Raw genomic sequence first — 21,646 nt, forward strand, 5'->3', positions numbered from 1 at the left:
ACCCTTGTTTCTCCAGAATCATGAGCCAAAGTAAACCCTTATAAGTCACCCAGTCAAAGGTATCTTTGTTATGAGCAACACAAAACAGACTAACACATACAAAAATGAAAATCAAGAACAGGGAATAAGAAAAGGAGTCAGGAAACATTTTGACTAAGAAAAATTTGATGTTGAAATTAGGTCTGAAGACAAGGGGTTAAACAAAAAAGAGCCAGAAAGCAAACCAAAACAGACTACAGAGAGGGAAAGAGAAACAAAAAGCACAACAGAGAAACTAATTACACGCAGGTGCAGAGAGGCAAATATTCGCAGAAAGTTAAGCACAGAGTGGGCTGGAGACCACTAAGGTGGGGAGACAGGACAAAGGGGAGCAGGGCCACAGGCAGGTGGAGCAAACAGCAGGGAAAGGCACAGGCCTCATGATGCCACTACCACTCGTCCTGTAAAAATACAAGATTAGACTTTATAAAAATAAGTAAACACCACCAGAATTTATCAATAAAAAATGTTTTCATTTCTCCTAAAATTTTAGAAGGCTAGGATGAGTGGCCGTAGGGTCTTGTTATGTAGTTCAGGTTGATCTCAAACTCACAGCAATCGTCCTGCCTCAGCCTCTCAAATGTTGGGAGGCTGGATAGGTTAGGAATTTTTGCTAACTGCTTTGTATCACCAACAAAGGAAAAATAAAAATAACCTCACTGTTGGCCATATAGTAAAGCATCGTACTGACTTTTCCCAATTACAAAAGTCACTTCCTATTATTTGATTACTTCTCAACTCTGTCAATGTAAGCCGCCCTTCAGGTAAACAACAATAGCTAACTTACATTGAGTGGGTACTTATCCAAGGTCACACAGCTTTTTTTCTTTTAATTAAATTTGGGGAAAAAAACACTACGAGGAACATTTTACTTAATTTAGCTAATTAAAGTTGGAACTCATGGGGATAGAACATAACAAGAAGAGAAACAACAAGTTTCCAAAAGGAATGAGCCTTGAAATTTAACTACATTTCCATATTATATATAAACTAAAAAGCAGGAATAGGACTTTATACTATCTCTCTGCAAAGAGCGAGGTCATTCTCTAAAATAAACCTGCTTTCAGATAATTTTCTAAAAATTAAGAATATCAGGATATTTTGCTTATGCAGTATGGTACTGGTGCAAAAAATGGACATATGGATCAACGAAACAGAACAGAGGAAGAAACAAGCCCGGGCCCATTCAGCTATTTGATCTTTGACAAAAGGGCCCAATACATACAATGGAGAAAAGAGAGTCTCTGATAAATTGTGCTGAGAAAACTGGATATCCATATGCATAAGACTGAGTCTAGATCTATATATCTCACCAATGTACAATTCAAATGGATTAAAGATCTCAACATTAAACGAGATACACTTAGTTGCTGAAAGATAAAATAGGTAAAACTCTTCAGGATACAGCTATAGGCAAAGACTTTCTGAATAGAACCCCAGTGGCACAAGAAGCATACCAAGAATCAACAAATGGGATCATATGAAATTAAAAATCATTTATACCGCAAAGGAAACAACCAACGGTAAAGAGACAACCTACACAACAGGAAAAAAGATTCCAGCTATTCCTTATAGGACTAGCATCTAAAATATATAAAGAACTCAAACAAAGTAGATTCCCCCCCAAAAAAGACCCAATCAAAAAATGGGCAACTAAAATGAATATACACTTCACAGAGAAAAAAGTACAAGTGGCCAATAAATACGTGAAAAAAGGTTCAATAATGCTGGCCATTGGAGAAATGCAAATTTAAAACAACAGTAAAACTTTGCCTTACTCCAGAAAAAACAGTCCATCAAGAAATCAAACAATAAAAAATGCTTACAAGGTTTAGGCGGCGATTCTTCTACATTGTTATTGGGAATATAAATTAGTACAACCCTTATGAAATCAGTACAGAGATTCTTCCAAAAACTAAAGCTAGAAATTCAACTTGATTCCACCATTCCCTTCCTAGGTATCTTCTTGAGATTTAAAAGTCATATTATAGTGATACATGTATACCCGTGTTTATAGCAGCACAATTACACAAGCTAAATGTTAGAAACAGGTAAACCTATGACGTGTGTGCTGTAGCAGGCTCTTCGCTATCACTGAAAGCTCTAAAAGGTTTGCCATTACTGGCCTATATCAACAGATAAATAAATGAATAAAGAAATGTATTTATACAAAATGAGCACTACTCTGCCACAAAGTGATAAATTTAAAGCATTCATAGATAAATGGATGCACTTTGAGATAATCATATTAAGTGAAATAAGACACACAAATTTAAATATCACACGGTTTCTTTTATGTGGGAAACCCAAAATGTAATTAAAAGCAAAATAAAAGATATATATCAGAAAGTTGGGAGATCTTTTTTCAAATGGAAAGGAAAATGAGAGGTGGAAAAAGGGGCAGAGAACAGAGATAAGGAGGATGAAAACAAAATAGATTGAAAAAAAAAATGGAAACAGTTTTTGCAAATGGGAAGTAGACCAAGAAACAAAAGGAGCAGGAAGGGATAGGAGGGGTGGCGGACAAAAAGAGAACATGTGATAACTCCCTGTGACAAATGTAACCATTAGTACTATAAACCTGTACTAATAAAAATAAAGGAGTACTACGCATTTATTTTAAATAAAACAGAAAAGCCTGGAGGAAGAAAAAAATCCATTTAAAACACTCAGTGGCAACAGCATGGTACCTTCTTTCAATCTGACTTCTATATATTTTAATTTTCTATATATATTTAATTTAATTTTAAAAAACTGTCTGTTACAAAGAAATCTTAGGATATACCTGATTTTTACTCTTAAAATATAAATGCTTAAAAATGTTTTTTAGGGGCTGGGGATTTAGCTCAGCGGCATAAGCGCTTGCCTTGTAAGCAGGCAGTCGTGAGTTCGATTCCCGGTACCGATAAAAAAGGAAAAAGACAAAAAAAAAAAAAAGTTTTTAAATGGCTGCATACCAGCCTGCTGAGGAGATTCATAAATAATTAGTAAACATTCTTACTACTGAACATTTAGGGTTTTGCTGCCTCTGCTTCATCCAAGAATTTCCAAAGAGAAAAAACAGCTTAAATATTTCATTTCTTAGAACAAAGAGACTGCTGCAGTCTTACAATCAGCAAGGTCTTTACAAACCCTAACCAGAAGCCTGCCCAAACTAATGTAATCACATATGAAAAAGGAAAGAGAATGGCTCTGTCTTAAGTATTTCACTTCTTGTTCTGCTCAGACACCTGTATTTGTTGTTTCAATTATTTAACCTCAAGCAGAGTCTGCTGTCCTCCCAAAACAGGCATTCTCTCAAAAGAATGACTGGCTCTCAGTCTATCTGACCAGCCTTATTTTCCCTGGTCAGCAGTAAAGACAGTCACATTAATGTTATCTTGCTATCTATGGATTAACAGGATTATTTTGGGAAATGTCAGTAAAAGCTCCTCAGAACAAATTAGCACATAAAAATTTCATGAGTGAAATTAAAACCTTGCATGCTTACATTCTTTTACACCTGCCCTGAAACAAACTACCTCTGATCAACTATATACACCAAAGGAACAGCAAAACCCTAAAATGTACATCTATACTTAGCCTTTACTTACCAAAGGCGCTGAACAGCTGGTAAAGGTCGCTGCTTTTCCACTCTTTGGGGAATGTTACATGGAGAACATGATCACGTTTAGGTTGTACTAAGGAGACAAATATGTGATGAAAAATTGACAGCTGAAAAGCGAGCAGGTAAACCAGAGATGTCTTGATGAAATTAGCCCACACTAGTTTGGGGAATTATCAGAATGCCTGTGAGTACCAAAGAACTAAACGTATTCTTAGGACTGGTGGATTCTGTCACCACAACCTAACCTCAGGCTTTTTACTGTATGTGACCTATTACAATTTTGATCCCTAACAATTGTTACAGGGAAACATTTTCTTTTCATGAAGTTCTTCTGTAGATTTTTTTAAAGAGGAAACAAAAGGCTACTCTGTTCAAGAAGCTTCGCTAAACATTTGACTTTTTCTTTTTAAAGCTAGCAGTCTACATATTTAAATAATACAGCTAGGGCTGGGGATTTAGCTTAGCGGCATAAGTGCCTGCCTTGCAAGTAGGCAGTCGTGAGTTCGATCCCTGGTACCGATAAAAAGGAAAAAGACAAAAAAAAAAAAAAAAAAAAAAAAAAGTTAAAAAAAAAATAATACAGCTAGCAGTCTATATATTTAAAGAATACAGTATCCAAATAAATGGACTTTTTTTTTTTTTTTTAGTAGAGGCAGTCTTTAGGAAGTCTTGTGCTTTAATTACAGATGCATCACTTAACTACGCAATTCTAAGCAGATCTAACCACTCTGCCCATTCGTGGCTGTGAACTGGAAATGTCGATATTTACATTACAGAATTATTGTGAGGATGACACACTAATAAGCAGGGTAACACAACAATATGTCCTCAAACTATGGTCGCAACAATTACTATCTCCAAATTCAGTTCACCCATTTTTACATGCAGTGACACAAGTTTTAAGGCAAATAAACATACTAGAAAGAGTAATGAAATAGAAAAAAGAAACAGCAACCAAACTTTTGAGATTTTGTAGGGTTTCTTTTCTTTTCTTTTGGTGCTGGAAATTAAACCCAGGGACCATGCACTTTACAACTGAGTTACACTCACAACCTTTCAAGGTTTTTATGGAAAACAACTCACAAAATTAAATATACATATATATTCAAGAAACTGAAAATACAAATTTTTAACAAGTAAGTGATATATATGGAATATCTTAAAATCTGTTATAAATATTTATAGGAAATAATGAAATAAGAATGAAGGAAAATCAAATAATAAAATGATGTATTTTTTAAAAAATTCAACACATACATTAACTGGAAAATTTAAGTAAAGAGATGAGTAATGGAAGGCTGAAGAGTCCCATTAACTTAAGCAAAATGCATCAACCACAAAATCACTGCTCAGTTTTAGGAAAAAAAGTTCCTCCTTCAATATCTTCTGTTATCTCTTTCACACTTAAATGTGCAGATGCAAGGAGAAAAGAAAAATTTACTTACAGTCTGGTCCTTCCAAATTTAGATATGGGATATCCATGACCCTCATAAGAAATAATCTATGAAGAGAATGAAAAAAACAAGTAATGAATAAAATAAAAAAATACAGATACCTATTAAAACTTTTTAGTAGAAGCTGCTTCATTATATTATTTAATTCTAAAATAATGTTTAAAAGCTCTTAAAATTCATTTTCAGAGATTTTCCCCAGGCTAAATATGATAAGTAAAAAAAGAATGAACTGGTATATATCCTTGATGTTCTTGACACTCAGTAGTTGCTCGATGAATGAAATTATTAATTAAAAAGTTGAAAGGAAATTCTGTGCAGAGTTGCCTTGTTTGTTAGTCCAAGGAAACTCTAAGAAAACACATATTAACCATCTTACCAACTTATGAATAAGCTTTCCTACAAATCATAAAGGGGTAACTCTAATGAATGGTATTTGTGGAATAACAGCATCAGTTTCTTTTTCTTTCCTTTTTTTTTTTTTTTTTTTTTGTTTTTTTGTTTTTTGCAGTGCTGGGGACCAAAACTAGGCCTTCTCACGGCAGACAGTGGTTCTACCACTGAGCTACAATTCTACCCATTTCTTTTTTAGATGAAATGCAAAATTGCTGACTGAATGCTAATTTCTTTGGGTGAACTGCACAGTCTAAAACAAGTGACTTTCTCAAAAGTCCACATCATTACCCTCATTGAATTCACATTAAAGGCACAAAGGAAAGCAGTTCTTGGTAAAGAAAATTATCACACAAATAAATATAAACCATAGTATTCATTTTACCAAGGCACTTTAAAAAAGTACTTGTTAATTACAACTTTCTGTAATGTCATTATATTTTGCTCTATTTGCAAGACTATGAACAGGGTATTAGACATCCTGTTCTGTATAAGATGATTTTAATGAGTTTTACTTGGATAATAATATATTGTGTGTTTCTAGTAGACTACATTACACAGCAAATTAAAAAGGCAATCCAAATGCCCAACAAGCAATTAGTTTGACTTCATTGACCTGCAATTAAAGCACATTATTACCAGGCATTCACAAGCCAAGCAGAGCATGATCTAGTTTACAAATAGAACCATCACATGAACAGCACTGTTCTGTTTTGCCCCGAAAAACCAAAGTCATGGTAGTCTGTGGTTGGAGAACTTGTATGGCCTACAATTTAACAAACCAAATCCATGGGTAGGAAACCAATTTTATTTTTAGTTCATTAATTTGAGCTAAAGTATACTATTTGGCATTTGTAAGCTATTTTATCCTCATTTTATTAATATTATTTGCAATGTCAAAAAATAGTAAGACATATAAAGCACAGGAAGCTCCAAAGGATAAGGGCAGCTGTCATTATTGCTGTCAACCACAATCTGGTGAAATATTCTGAGGTTAGGTAAGCTTTATTCTGTTTTATTTTGCTTGGTTTTATTCTCTCTAAAATAAAATTTTAAAACATTTTTTTTGAAAAGTGTTTTTTGTCATGCAAAATATAGGCTATTTGTCTTGTAATACAGGTTCTGAATTTTAAATATTATCTTTTGTTTGTTTTGTCTTTCTGAGACAGGGTTTCGCTATGCAGCTCAGGCTGGTTTGAACTCACTTTGTAACCTGGCTGGCCTCAAACTCACAGTGATTCTCCTGTCTCAGTCTCCCAAGTATTAGGAGTATATGCCTACGCCATGGAAGAACACGGAAACCAGCTCTGTGTATGACTTGGCAGCCTATGGCTCTGGAAAGAGTCATGAAATTGTGAAAACAACTCTAAAACTGTAGCTGAGTGTCCGCAAAACTGAACTAAATAAACTTTCCCAGCAGCCTCTCATCTACTTTCTACCATGCTGTTTGAGAGTCATCACTCTGCTAACATTCCTGCCCTTTTTAAGGAAAATTAAAACTTTCATTGCATTCAACAGTCAGCCAAACTGGCTGTCAAAGGGCCTGTAATGACTCCCTGAAATGATTCAATGAAATGCTTCTTATATGGATCAGCTAACTTCATAGTTTTCATCTTAACCTATGAGGAGACATATTAGACCTACAGGAAGGCTGATGCATACAGGAAAGAGTGCTGCTTCAGTGTGAGTAGAACTGAAGAACAATCCCTTCCAAAAGGCCTTTCACTTGCAGGTATCATTAAAGACATGTGAGCTAACATGTACATAAAATGTTATTTCAATTTTCATGCAGATTTGAGATGGCTGTACTATATATGGTAAAGGCACTCAATCAAGATTATGCATGAGTCTTGCTACATTCCTGAAAACTTTCTGGTGAAATTTTGTTTTCCCACCTAATTAGTAAATAACTGACATTAATCTTAACACATACAAAAATTAAAATTCCCAGTTAATGGGATCTCATCTTATTAAAAAGTTCTTGCATGTCAAAAGAAATCTCCAACAGAGTAAAAAGGAAACCCATGAATTTTGAAAAAATCTTAGTCAACTGTCCCTTAGACAAAGGACTTCTATCTAAAACATAAAGAATTAAAAAAAAAAATCAGACCCCTGAAATTCAAAGACCCAATCCAAAAATGGGCATCTGGGATGAATACACAGTCCTCAGATAAAGAAATACAAATGGCAAATAAATACATGAAAAAAATGTTCAGCATCATTAGTCATTAGAGAAATGCAAATTAAAACCACACTGAGATTCCACCTCATTCCAGAAAGAATGGCCAGGATAATGCTGGAGAGGCGGGAGATGAGGGGGGGACACTCTTCTACACTGTTGGTGGGAGTGTAGACTGGTGTAACCACTGTGGAGGTTAGCCTGGAGGTTCCTCAAAAAGCTGGGATTGGAAGTCCAATTTGACTCAGTTATTCCACTTCTGGGCATATTCCCAGAAGAACTGAAAACATTATAACAGTGATATATGTGCACCTATGTTTATAGCAGCACAATTTGTAATAGCCAGATCTTGGAAACAACCTAAATGTCCATCAACTGAGGAATGGATAAAAAAGATTTGGTATTTTTATACAATGGAGTACTACTCAGCTATAAAGAATGATCACATTGAAATATTTATAAGTAAATGGATGCAACTTGAGACCATCTTCATAAGTGAAATAAATCAAACTCACATGTGTAAATATTGTACTGTCTCCCTAGCATAAGAAATGGTAAGAGTACATAACATACAATGTCCTTAATAAATACTGAGAAAGGATAAAAATCTGCTCAAAGGGGAAAAAGTATCTCAGGGAAAAGGAGGAAAAAGAAAAAAGAAGGGAAAAGAAAAAATATCTAAATTTCTATAAACACATTTAAGATAGCTAAGATGACTGTGCAAAAAATTCTATAAGTTCCTGGAACAAAACAGTTAACATTCATAGGATTGGAACAATTTTGCATGTTTATGTCTGGTGATCTGAGGAACTCTTGAAGATCACTATGTAAAATAATAACCTTAGTTATGCTCCTACCACCTTATTTTGAAGGCCTATATCATCATTGTTTTGGGCTCTTTGCTAGTATTATTTATTGTCTTTTTTGTTTGTTGTTTTTCTAGTGTTTTGTTTTGTTTTTCCCTCTAATACAGAAAGGATAGGTATACATGAGGAGGTTTATACATGCATAGAACTCCTAACAGTTAATCAATTATATTATGCATGATGAAATGAACAACTACTTTGAAGCAAAAGAGACATTATGGTATCCAATGCTGATTCTGTATCATCATGCTGTGAAATCCAGTAATGCTTTTATTCTTTATTCACAGTGGTTTTAATCTGTGTTATATTTTTTAATTTGAACATACATGAAAAATGAACAGCTATTTTGAAGAGAAAAAAAGACACATTACAGTAGCCACTGTTGATTTTCCTATTGTCTGGTTCTGAAGGCCTGTAATGCCTTCATTACTCTGTTCTGATCAGTTTTATACTATTTTGCTTTGTATGAATTCATACATAGTAAAGACAAGCATAGACAACTATTTAGAAGAAAACAACAGACATTATGGTAGCCACTATAGATTTCCTGTTGTCTTGCTTTGAAATTTGTGTCACTTACATTGTTTTCTTCTGATCTGCTTTGCTCTGTTTTGCTATGTTTTGTTTTATCCTCTTTAAAATAAAAATTAAAAAAAAATTCCCAATAAGTACAGTGGCTAAAGTTACACCAAAATTCTACCCTAAGAAATTGCAAATTCAAGTTCACATAGTAAATGCTATAAAATAAAGGTCATCCTTTGAGGAATCTTTTCTTTTCTTCCATGCTGAAGATTACACTACTGGGAATGTAGTGCTTCATGGTTTTGAAACAAGTCTGCAAAGATTTAAAGGTAAAGCCCAGCATATTCCAGGGTCTTTTTCTCACACAGTGGGTAAGTTAGCTCGGCCTTTCAATGGGACACAGAATCCCTTTACCTCCAAAGAGCCATCTCATCTCTGTTAAATACTGAATGGCACTCAAAATGACCCTCAAAATTCTTTTGCAATCAAGGTAGTATAACACTGTGTCCCAGAGAATATAAGAATGCTCTATAGTTGCTGAGGAATATCCTTTGAGAAATACAGCTTCTTGAGAGCACAGAACCTTGAACTCATCAAAAGGTGGCTCCTCAAAGTAGCAACAGCCTCACCTGGGGCTTGTTGGATATATACATTTCCAGGTCTCATCCAACAGCTCCTGACCCAGACTCTGAACTATCAACCCCCAAGTTAACAGAAAAGCAATGTGTTTAACACTGTTGGTAATTACCACCAAAAATGATTCTCTAGTCTGTTGGACAATGACCTGTACTGACCTCTCAATAGAAAATTTTTTTCAATAGTCTTTTTTTTTTTAAAGACAGGGTCATGCTATGCAGTTCAGGCTGGCCTTGAACCTACTCTGGAGCCTAGTCTAGCCTTGTACCCACAGTGACCTTCTTGCCTCAGCCTCCCTAGAGTGGGATTACAGACACACACCACCATATTTAGCTTTAAAAAACAGTCTTAATGATTTGGTTATACTAAATGATTTTGATTTAGAAAAATAAGAATATTAAAACTAGTATCGAGGACTATCTCCAAATCCATGAAGTGGTAACATGGGGCTTCTACCACTGCCTGAAACTAGGAAGCTGAATTATGGCAAGCAACTAGGGTTTTTTGTTTTGGTTTTTTTTTTTTTTTTTTTTTTGGTGCTGGAGCTCAAACTTACAACCTTGCGATTGCCAGGCAGGTGCTTATGCCGCTGAGCTAAATCCTCAGCCCCAGCAACTAAGTTCTTTGTAAGAGGATAATTTGGAGAAAATTACTATTGACAGCTATCCTGCTTGTTTTTAAGCAGTCGCTTTCTTGGCAACTCATTAGTAAAAGTCATACGTATTTCTGTGTACTGGCCACAAATTATGCTTTAGCCATCAGTACAACACCAAAGAGGAAGAGGAGCAGGAAGGGAGGAGGAGGAGAAGAAAGAGGAAGGAATGGAGGTGGAGGAGAAGATATAGTAGAAGTAGAAAAGTAGAGGGAGAAGCTACGCCTCAAAATACAGAAAGGTAAATGTGACATTAAAAAGTTCATGCAAGAAGCCCAGTAACCCAGGAATATGCTGCATAGAGACTCAAACCTCTGTGAACTGAAGAGTATTACAGTGGTTTAAAATTCTACATTGCCAAGTAAATGTATGTATGAAATCAATGATTTTACATAGAGATGAAAGTAAATATTTAATTTTGCTCTTGAAGCAACAGACTTTCTCATATAGCAATGGAAGGCAGAGGGAGAAATTAGATAGGAAGCGTGTCCTAGTGGTCACTCTGAAAACTAGTTAGAGGGAAGTAGACTTGTAGAGATGGGAAATGGATCTGTGGATGGAGGGAGGTGGGGGGAAGGGAAGTAAGAATGATTCAGAAGATTGTGTAAACATCCATTCCCCAAGATGAATGTAATTATTATGTGTCACAAACATATACTAAAGGAAAAAACCTAAAAAAAAAAAAAACAAAAAACAGCACCAGCATAAGCAAGTGTAAGGCTTGTTTGAAGTGCTCGACTTCAGGAGACGCCTGTCTAGCATGGAGAAAATGCCTGCAATGGAAGAGCACACTGATGCAAGGCCCACAGCAAGGCAAGGCCAGGGAAAACCACGGCGGATCCAGCTGGCAGAGCAGTGAAGGTCACCTGCATCGTACTGGCCACTAGTTTGGATGTTTTCTGAAAATTCCTTATTATGTATATTTTAAATTACAAACATAACCAGTATCTCAATCAGTAAATGAGGAACACTGATCTCAGATTCAGACTAGAAGGAAATTCACTAAAATGACAGCATTTTTTCTTTTTTAGCTAAGGAATTCTGAGCAGATTTTTGTGTTTTAACATAAAAAGAATCTTTTAAAGTATCAACTTCCTAACTAAAATAATGATATTTAGCTTTGCTTGTCAAGCCTCATGTGGTCCTGTGTGTGGAAGATGGGTAGAAAAGCAGGGGGTCCCATTCTATGAAAAATGAGGAGGTAGAATTTCTCAAGTTCAGTGGCCTATCTTTAGCCACCAGGGAGGCAGACAGGACTCACACCCAAAGCTCCAACCAGCTCTACATAGACAGTCTTGCTCTGACTCTGCTGGGAATCCCTCTCCAAAGGACTTCTACCCTGAGCTGTTTCTAAAGCCTCTGACAGTGAGCCTCAGTCTATCAGAAGGGCATACAGATGAGAGTGCCTATCCCAAATCACCACCCAAACTCCCAGAGTGGAAAAGTGAAGCCAAAGCTCAGGACACAAGTGAAAATCCTGGAAACTCTTCTTGGGGAGTAATGCTTCAAGGGCTGATTCAATTAAAGCTTTATGTCATGGCACAGAGCCCAGATTTAAAAAATAAGGTTGCTGTCTGAGAAAGAACCCCGAATGAATTTTCAAGGCAATAAGAACAGACAAGGAAGAGCCACAGATCAAAAGAACTCAGCCATGTCTACAGGACAAAGCAAGCTGCTGGCTGAACATCACTTCGCAGTCACGCCTGCCTCACACAACAGATTACCATCAAAAAAGCCAATGAATCAGCATAGTTCAAGGCTGAGAGACATTCAGAGTCTCTGAATACAGATGCTTACTTTATGCGATGTCAGATTTGTATATGTACACATAGGTCTACATGAACTAGAAAAACTTCTAATGCTGCAACTTGTCTTAATAAGGAACAGGTTGGATGTGGTGGCACATGCCTGTGATCCCAACTACTTGGGAGGTTGAGAAAGGAAGATCATGAGTTCAAGGTGTGCCTGCACAACTTGGTAAGACCCTATCTTTAAATAAAATTTAACAAAAGGGCTTGGGGGTGGGTGTGGTTCAACAAAAGTACATTTTCCTAGTATGTGATTCCCCAATATTGGAGGGGGAAAAAGCCAAAACATTTATCCTGGTCCTTCCGATCTCAAGCCCCCGCAAACTCTTTCTTCTAACTCCTAAAGGCCCAGTTATTTTACTTCTTAAATTGAAATCTGTACTCATTCATCTGCTTCCATCAAGACCATACTTACTTCTTCTAAAAAAGGCAGGGGCTCCAAATACAACTGCATGCTCATACTTCACTGAAGACTGGGACACAGGAGCAGTGAATGCAATCCAATCCCAACAAATTTCAACAGTAAATTATTCTGTAGTCACCCCAAGTCCCAAGCCTTTCACTGGAAAACTGAAACCTGTAACAACTACCAGCTCTACTAAACTTGCAAAAGGTCTTGGAATTTCATTCAGGGCACAGCAGTAAAACATCCGGTAAGAACCCTATATGCAAGAGCTCATCATTATGCATATGTATGTGCTATAAAAAACTAATTTTATCATCAGAGTAGGAAGTATACAGACAGCTCTCACAAAATAAGCTTAGTTTGCTCAATAAAGCTCCTGTGTAAAACAAGGGTAACCAAGGACCAAAGGGAGTTTCTGTGGTATCAGTTATTTTTAGTTTCACTCAAAAGGAAGGGTACAATTTTCAATCCAGCCCCTTGCTGTTTTCACAAATAGAGTATAACCCAACATTTGTCTTAAAGCCAACTTGCATCCTTCCTTAAAAAGATTTAACTCTATAAACAAGGGTAAAAAAGGGAGAGGAGACCAGTACTCTCCATCAAATGAACCATATCAAATTACATCACCCAAAAATGTTAAACTAAAGCATTATAGAAACAAGTGCAGGGCCTGTGAACTGAAAGACTGCAAAACGTCAGAGGAAGCATACTATTCAATGGTCAGAGTCAGTATCTTTAGAATTGCTGTTTGTTCTAAGCACTAAGAAAAAGAAAAAAAACTTCTGAAGACATTAACACTGTTCTGGTAAGAAAACACACAATCCATCGTACTGCCTCTCTTAGAGACTGGGCTGTGGAAGAAAAAGGTCCTCTCAATTGAGGACAGACTGGATTGTCTCTGACTTGGCCACTGGTGGAGCCGTGTGAAAATGTCCCAGCTTTCATATGAGGATATGTCCACCCACCTATGAGGCTGCTGCCAGAAAATACAATCAATGCAGGCCACATGTTCTGCACGGCAGAAGATGTTCAGTGGGGAAGTTATTTGGTAGCTGGTCTAAATTTCTTAGAGTACTAAGGTCATTGCTAACCTTGAGGATTAATGCTAAACAATCTTAGAAGTAACTATTGCCCATTTACTCTTGGTCAGGACTAAAGCAAGGCTAGGAAATCTAAGAATGCTGACTTTACTACTAGCATGTCTACAGTTGTCTCAAAGGTGGCCTCCAAAACTAGCCAGGAAAAATGTAAGTGTAGAAACACTGGGCTCAAAGGGAGACAATGTAGCACCTGCAGGAGGGCTTATCAAAGGGAGAATTTTGAGGTATCTTTTAAACTGTCTTTGAAAAGTAGTCTTTGTGCTCCTTCCACAGCACATTACACTGGAACATAAAAGACTAGCAAGGACCCTGAGCAAAGAAGATGTGCAAATTCATGAACTGCCGTATTTCAGGCTCCAGATTTTTCTTATTTCTCATCCTTCAAGTCCAGCCAGACTGCTGTTAAATTTATTAAAATTAAATTTGTTAAAAACTAAATGCAACAAAAAAGCTATCTTTTGATAAAGCCACAAAAGGACTTAACTGATAAACCTTACAGCAATCAAGGTTGCCGAGCTGAAATCAGATAATGTGAGATCAACTGGAAACAAGCACTCTCTCTCATGAAGAAGTCATGAAAACACGCACTAGTGTCCAGTCCTAAAAAACCAGTCTTAAGGACCAAGAACAACTCAGTGTGCCCAAGACTCACTTGTGTTTTTCCTTTATGTAAACCAGTATACTAAATAACTTTCAGGGCAATCAAACCAAAAAACCATGCTTTCTTCTATGAGGTTGTTTTTCTGCAGTGCTAGAAAATGAACACAGAGCCTTGCACATGGTAGGCAAACAGTACCACTGGGCCTCACCCCACCCACCCCTGCCCCTCCACCCCTTTTCTTACTTTTTTTCAATCTTTTTTTTTTTGTATTGGTACTGGGGATTGAACTCACGACCGCACACTTGCAAGGCAGGTGCTTATGCCGCTGAGCTAATTCCCCAGCCCATCTTTATTTTGAGTCAGGTTCTAGTTTTGTTGCCCAGGCTGGTCTGTAATTCACAATCTTTGTACCTTAGCTTCCTGAGTAATGCTGATTATAGGCAGGTGCCACCATGCCTGGTTCCAAACTAATTCTTCAAAGATCTTTTTTACCCAAATAATTTGGAGAACCAAAAATGACATGAACATTATTACTCTGAGGCAAAATGAGTCACATACCTGATATACTCTCAGATATCTGAGAATGAAATGTATCTTGTGTATTAGGGAAAAATAGACTTTGTGAACTAAAGAAAAACTAGCTCATATCTTCTGGAACCTGGGAAACTGTTCTAAGCATTGGCAGTGCTGGGATTTTACTTCTCTGTGGCACCTGACTCCAACATTTGCACAATCCAGAGAGGCTGAAAATGGAGTCCATTTTTACTGAAGGGCTTATTTCCTAGGCTCTTTATGATTAAAGCATAATAGCCACAGCAGCACCCAGTCCATGTCCAATCAGTTAACAATGAGCCATGCTCTGTATCTCAGGCTTCAGATCCACTTTTGGTAAAAGCTAGAGGGCAGAGGACATACTTTAATATGTATATTAGTCTTTTATTGAAGCACCATCATTATAAAATTGAAGAATAACAATTATAAATTCTTGGGAAAGCCAGAAAATGTGAAGAAGGATCCCAGGATTGCCACTGGTATTAATCTGCCTCTATTCTGCCTACTTTGACCTGGGTTTCTTGCATTACCAGGGGCTTCAAGAGGAGGGTATGTGAATGGCAGCACAGGCAGACAGATGGAGGATGTGTCTCCTGCTTCAGTCTGCTGCCTCCCAACTTATTCAGCCTTGCCAGCATCACGAGGCTCAATATACGTAAGTGTGATCAGTTCACAGGACAGGTATTTCTTTTCATTCACAACCCAACTTTGCGGCAAGATCTTTTAATTTAAGATAAATTTAGGGACTGAGGGTAGAGCTCAATGGCAACAACTGTGCTTAGCATATTTAAGGCCCAGAGTTCAATGTCACACACACACACACACGTAAGATACAAAGGTAGTTATGAAATGTTTCTCTTAAAGGCACTTCTAAACCACTATGTTCTTTTTTTTTTTTTTTGTCTTTTTCATTTTTATCGGTACCAGGGATCGAGCTCACGACTGCCTACTTGCAAGGCAGGCGCTTATGCCGCTGAGCTAAATCCCCAACCCCTACCACTATGTTCTTTAAAAAAGAAAAAAAAGATCTTATTGGTATTGTGTACTTTGCCCCTGTCTACATAGAGGGATTGCCCGCAAGCATACCTCACTATGCACTCACTACCCTGTTTGTTTCTCACACTGCCCATCATACATGAAACTCACCATTACTTTACTGAACTTCACAGTGGTGCAAGTCATAGTGACACCTGGCTCTCTACATGCCTACCACAAGCCAACTCAAACAGCACTACTGATGCAGTTACCCTGGGGCAGAAGGCTATTATTTCCATTTCATAGATATGGAAACTGAGCTTCAGAAAGAACAAATATCCTGCACAAGTGATGTGACTAAGCCCAGCTGACCCACCCTGCCACCTCCTTCAGAAGCCCATCTCTGTGGAGCTGGTCACACAGTACAATCTGTGCAGCTCTACGTTTACACACCAGAGACACCACTATAAGGTGGCAGCACAGTCACAAAAAAGACATGCCCAGTACTTCCAAAATACCAATAGTTTTAATAGATTGCAATCTCCCTGAAGCAATGAATTTCTCAAAAAAGCTCACAAAAGGATAAATTCCAGAGATGGAGAGTAGACTTGTGGTGGTGGGGTAGAGAGTAAGGTAGGAAAATTACCACCAGATGATTACAAGTTTCTATTTGGTGTGACAAAATAGGTTTCTGTCATCCTCTTTCTGTCTGAAACTTAAAACTTAACCCAAAGTCCTATTTAAAGGGTATAGACAGTACAAAAGGTGTGACATACAATATCTTTTCAGAATATAAAATAGCTGGGTTGCCAGGTGTGGTGGCCCATGCGTGTAATCCCAGCACTTGGGAGGCTGAGGCAGGAGGATCACTGAGTTTGAGGCCAACCTAAGCTTCATAAATCAGTTCAAGGTCAACCTGCATTACATAACCTGCATCTGTCTCCAAACAAAAAGAAACAAACAAACAAAAAAACCCAGCTGGGTGTTGTGGTACATGTTTGTAATCCCAGTACTGTGGGAGGCTGAGACAGAAGGGTAACATGGGCAAGTCAGTGATTTAGCAAGACTGTTTCAAAATTAAACAAATAAAATAAATAAAGTGAACTGGGGATACAACTCAGTGTGAAGGCTCTGAGTTTAATTCCCATAATGGGCTTAAAAAAAGAACACAAACAGCCCTCTGTTTGCCCACATCTGTCTAGAGAAGCTATCTCAAAGTATCAACTTCACCATAGCAATGACAGCAGTGACAAGCTAACTGTACCCCAAAATGGGTCAAACATATCCATCTGACTTACACTGACTCATTATAGACGACAAAGCTGAAGCACAGAAAGGATACATAACTTGCCCCAAATCACACACATAACAAGGAGTACAACTGGCATTGCATTTACTATAACTATACATGCTATCTTACAGTGTGTGACTGTACATTTGGCAGGAATCAGCCAAATGGCTTTTTAAAAATTAAATCCAAACGGAAAGCAATCGTGTGGAGTGGTGTGACACACCGAGCTGTGTGTAAACCCACAGTACGCGCTGCAGTGTAACTCAGCCTTGTTCAAGGAAGCTGGAAGCCCCCCAGAGCGAGAGATGGAAAGACTGCAACACTCACCTGGCCCTCCGAGTGGGAAGGATGGGCATGATGGTCAGTTAAGCAAATGCTTCCTTCCAGAGGACCAACGCCCTCCAGAAAGACAAACCAGTCTATATTTCCAGACACAAAGGGCTATTAACGACCATCTGGGAACCTTGATCTTGCATACTGTGCTGCTGGGCACAAATGGCCACCGCCCCAGGGAATGGCAAGTAAGAGTTGCTCCATCTATTACCAGTGAGTGTTGGGAAAGAACAGCAGTTCTGATCTGTAGTATTTGTTTTCCTGTAATCCTCCAGCTTAAAAATCTCTCTAATGTTAAATGTCAAGCACATTGAAAGAGTTGCCGGCCCAGATGAAACACTGTAACCAGAAAAGGCTGCAGCTAAACTCCTCCCCCCCCTGCCCCCTATGCACTTGATTGTAATCCTATATCCCCATCCTTAAGGACCTGTGCACCAATGAGATACCTGTGCATCTCTAATGGCCTTTGGGGCACTGCCCTAAGCTTAGGCTATTTAGATTCCCCCACGCCACGTTTCCGGGGGAGTTCGCCAGAGAGAGTTCGCCAGAAAGAGAGAGACCCAGATTCCAGCGGCCAGCGCCAGCCAGCGCGCCAGTCTCCACTCCCCGTGTTCTCGGAGAGACCACAGCCCGGCCCCGGGCTTGGTGCAGAGATGCTGCGCCCCGGGCCGGCGCCGGCGGCGGGGGCCCCCTCCCCGCATTCCCGGAATAAAGCCACCGCTGACCACTACTTTCACGGCCGTCTACTCCGCTCCATTCCTCCCACGGACTTCTCTCTCCGCCGCCCCCTTCTCCCAGACCTAACACACATGTTATAAAAAAAACTCCAATTTGTTGCCAGCACAGTTACTGCCATCCAAAGAGGAAAAGGAAAAATCAGTGGTGTGCTTTATTTCAGGTACCATAATAATTCTTTTCTTTCTTATCACTCTTTACTAAACAACTTCTCATAAATTGTTGCATTACAAGCACATGAATAAAAGGAATTTTTGAAAGTTCCAAATCAACCTTTCCTCTCCATTGTACTAATTTGACAAAACTTCATCTAATTTTTCATAAGCAAACACTAGACACTTTACATTTACTGCCACTGTACTCCAATTTTATGTAACAAACTTTCCTTTATCATTAAACTAAAAACATAAAACACATTGTCCTACTATATCTATTTTGCACATGGATCAAATTCAGAGCCTTTTGCCTGCTGAACAAGGGGTCTACCACAGTGCTATACCTCAGGCCTTCTGTAAATTTTATTTTGAAAGTGGGGAGGGCAGTGTCTCACTAACTTGATCTGACTAATCTCAAACTGTGATCCAGCCAGGTGTGATGTTGCACTCCTGTAATCCCAACCCTAGGGAGGCTGAAGCAGGAGTATCGTTGCAAATTCGAGTCCACCCTGGGCTATCAAGTGAATCCAAGGCCAGTCTGAATAGCATAGTGAGGCCATGTCTCAAGAACACAAAAACAAAAAACACTTGTGAACCTCCTGCTTCAGCCTGCTGAGTAGCTGGGATAAACAGGTGTGTGCACCACGCTCAGTCTGCATCTACTTTTATTAACACCCTAACATGTTAGACCTTGTTATGTTTTCTCATTTTTATAAATTTATTTATTTTTAGGCTTACAATATATAGTGGTTTTTTTTTGTAGTGCTGAGGATCAAACCTAGGGGCTCATACATTCTAGAAAAAAGCACTATACCACTGAGCTACACTCCCAGATCTATAATACATATTATCAATTATAGTCACATTGCTGTACAGTGGATCGCTTGAACTTACTCCTGAAATTTTACAGTTTTTGATTAACATTTCCCCATCTTCCTCATATATTTATAGACAGAAAAATAATATACAATGGGCATCTAAAATAGTCCTAGAAACTATTTTATCACATCTCATATAATCCTTATGACCTCCATGGAAAGTAAAGAGTTTTATCTCCATTTTACAGAGAAAGAAACAATTTGTTCTCTAAAGCACATCACTACTTGCTGTGGCTCATCTCCTCATCAGCAGCTTAGAGAACATAAAACAGTACTGCCCTAGAAAGACTAAGATTCCATGGGGGATCCTGTCCGGAGTCAGAACATCCGCATCCAAGGACACATAGTAACCCTGCGCAGGAAACAGTAGGCAGGTAGCTTTTCCTTTTGAACTCTCTGGCTCACAGAGAAGAGCCAAAGTAAAAGACCTGCTCATTTCCTTTCTCTTTCAAAAAACTGAGTTCAATGGAAAACAGACTCCCCCAAAAAAACTGAACAAAAGGTTACCTACAAGAGAGTTCAAGGTGTCTTAGAGACAGATGCCTGTTAATAAGACATAAGACAAAAGTCAGACCTTGTGTTTTCTGTGATACCATAAAAACTAAAAGCAAACAGTATTTCAGCTCTTTCCAACCTAAAAGTATTTGACAAAAAGATCTTTACTAAGACTGGTATTCCATGTATTGATTAAAACTGAGCAGGGTTATAAAAGAAATTAAATCACTTTCTGATCAGAAAGCCTCCAACATACATGAAGAGGACATTCCACATGACCTAGCATTAGCAGTGCTCTGATCCTGATTACCTTGGCTCATTATTCTAACTTCCATCCTGATTCCATCAAAGCAATGAAGCACATGTGAGGTACCCAAGCCAAGAAAAAGACACAATGGCACCATGCCAGGTCTTTGCAGGACATTCTCTTAGACAACTATGACATAGAAAACACCTTGTATTACACTCAATCTTTGCATATCATTTCAAATCTTGCTGGAATTTTTCCTCCTCAAAGATGAAGAAAATATTCTTCCTTTACAGATGAGGAAAAAAAAGACCAAAAAAATCAAGTTAGGAATTTTTGATATAAAAATCATAGGAGGAGTCTATCTTCCATTTATCTAGTTTTGGTATATATCGACAGTTCAGCCAAAAAAACCAAAAAACAAACAAACAAAAAAAACCTCAATGGATATATACCTCAACTTAAAATGGAGCTATATGTATTTATTGTCCAGTTCTTTTGTGTAACAGTGTTACATAGTATTAGCAATATTACAGCAATCTAAAAATCTTGAAGGTCTTATTTAAGTTGCCTTTTTTTATTATTATTTAAAGAGAAAGAAAAAAATGGTAGAAATACAGAATTACAGAGAAATAAACAATAAAAAATCATTAGTTGATAAGTTACATATTGTTGTCTTAGAAATACTTGTTCAGGTTACAAAATTAAAGCATGTAAAGTAACATTCAAATAGTGACACTGTCAACAGTTCTGCACAATGATCCAACAAAAACTTAGTAATATGGTTATCAGTCCTACACACTTGTTTTTTATCTTAAAGAAGGTAAGATTAAACATATCGAAATGGAACAAAACAGTTCATAAAGAAACAATTTAAAGAAATTCAGATTTCAAAGCAAGTCCACTGGAGATCTTCACTGTCTATCTTATTTGTCTTTAGTTTTCTTCCAAATAGTTGTCCCCATCTTCATACACATTGAATACATACTGCATATTATAGAACTAATCAAATCATTACAGGATGATGAAGGCTTTTTAAGTCTTCAATATCTGACATTGGGGAAGGTAATAATGACTACCATAATGTCTCTCATTCTCTTCATAGTAGCTGTCCTTATCTTTATGTATGCTGAAATTGAACTTAAGAAACTAGACTAGTATCACTCTGAACAGTGAATAATAGTATTGCTAGATTTTATATTATAATGTTACAGAATTAGCACTGGGTTTCTTAGTGTCTCTTCTTCAGAGTATCTGTTCATTACATCTTGCATTATATAATCTGTTTAAAAAATTCTTCCCATGTGTGAATTTCTACATGTGTATCTATCCTCTCTGTATTATAAGGAAAAACATATCATAACAAGACAACAAAACACATTCCTAGAAAAACATGCAATGAAAAAGACACACAAGACCACAATATTAGGTGATCTACCGTAGTTACTAGGCTTTCTCTTATTTTCAATAGACTTGTCCACATCATCAGGCTTAATACAGTTAAGCATAGTATTATATAGCTATTTTTATAAAAATGCAACTTTGAAAACATTGTAGGACTTCAGAGTGATTAATAATCAAAACCGTATGGATATCTTTTATATCTTGTTATCTTCAGAGTAGTTGTCTCTACTTTTAGACTTGGTACTATCAAGCACACTGAATTTGAATAAAATCAGCCAAGGCAAAACTGCGGTCTAATAAACCAGATTCAAATAAGATCAC

At 37.5% G+C, this 21,646-nt stretch overlaps 1 protein-coding gene across 3 annotated transcripts in view; it reads right to left on the reverse strand.

Moving 5' to 3' along the window:
• Positions 1-21,646, reverse strand: part of Parn (poly(A)-specific ribonuclease) — a 157,104-nt gene that overhangs the window by 94,042 nt on the left and 41,416 nt on the right. For all 3 annotated transcript variants that reach the window (XM_003477767.5, XM_063226571.1, XM_063226572.1), the window contains 2 exons: positions 5,092-5,147; positions 3,633-3,719 (listed from right to left, as the gene is read on the reverse strand). In XM_003477767.5, the coding sequence (XP_003477815.1) occupies positions 3,633-3,719; positions 5,092-5,147 (143 nt within the window). The remainder of the gene's footprint in view (positions 1-3,632; positions 3,720-5,091; positions 5,148-21,646) is intronic.

This window comes from Cavia porcellus, unplaced genomic scaffold (assembly GCF_034190915.1).
Source record: "Cavia porcellus strain 051 isolate PalLab524CR breed Dunkin Hartley unplaced genomic scaffold, mCavPor4.1 scaffold_16, whole genome shotgun sequence".
NCBI lineage: Eukaryota > Metazoa > Chordata > Mammalia > Rodentia > Caviidae > Cavia > Cavia porcellus.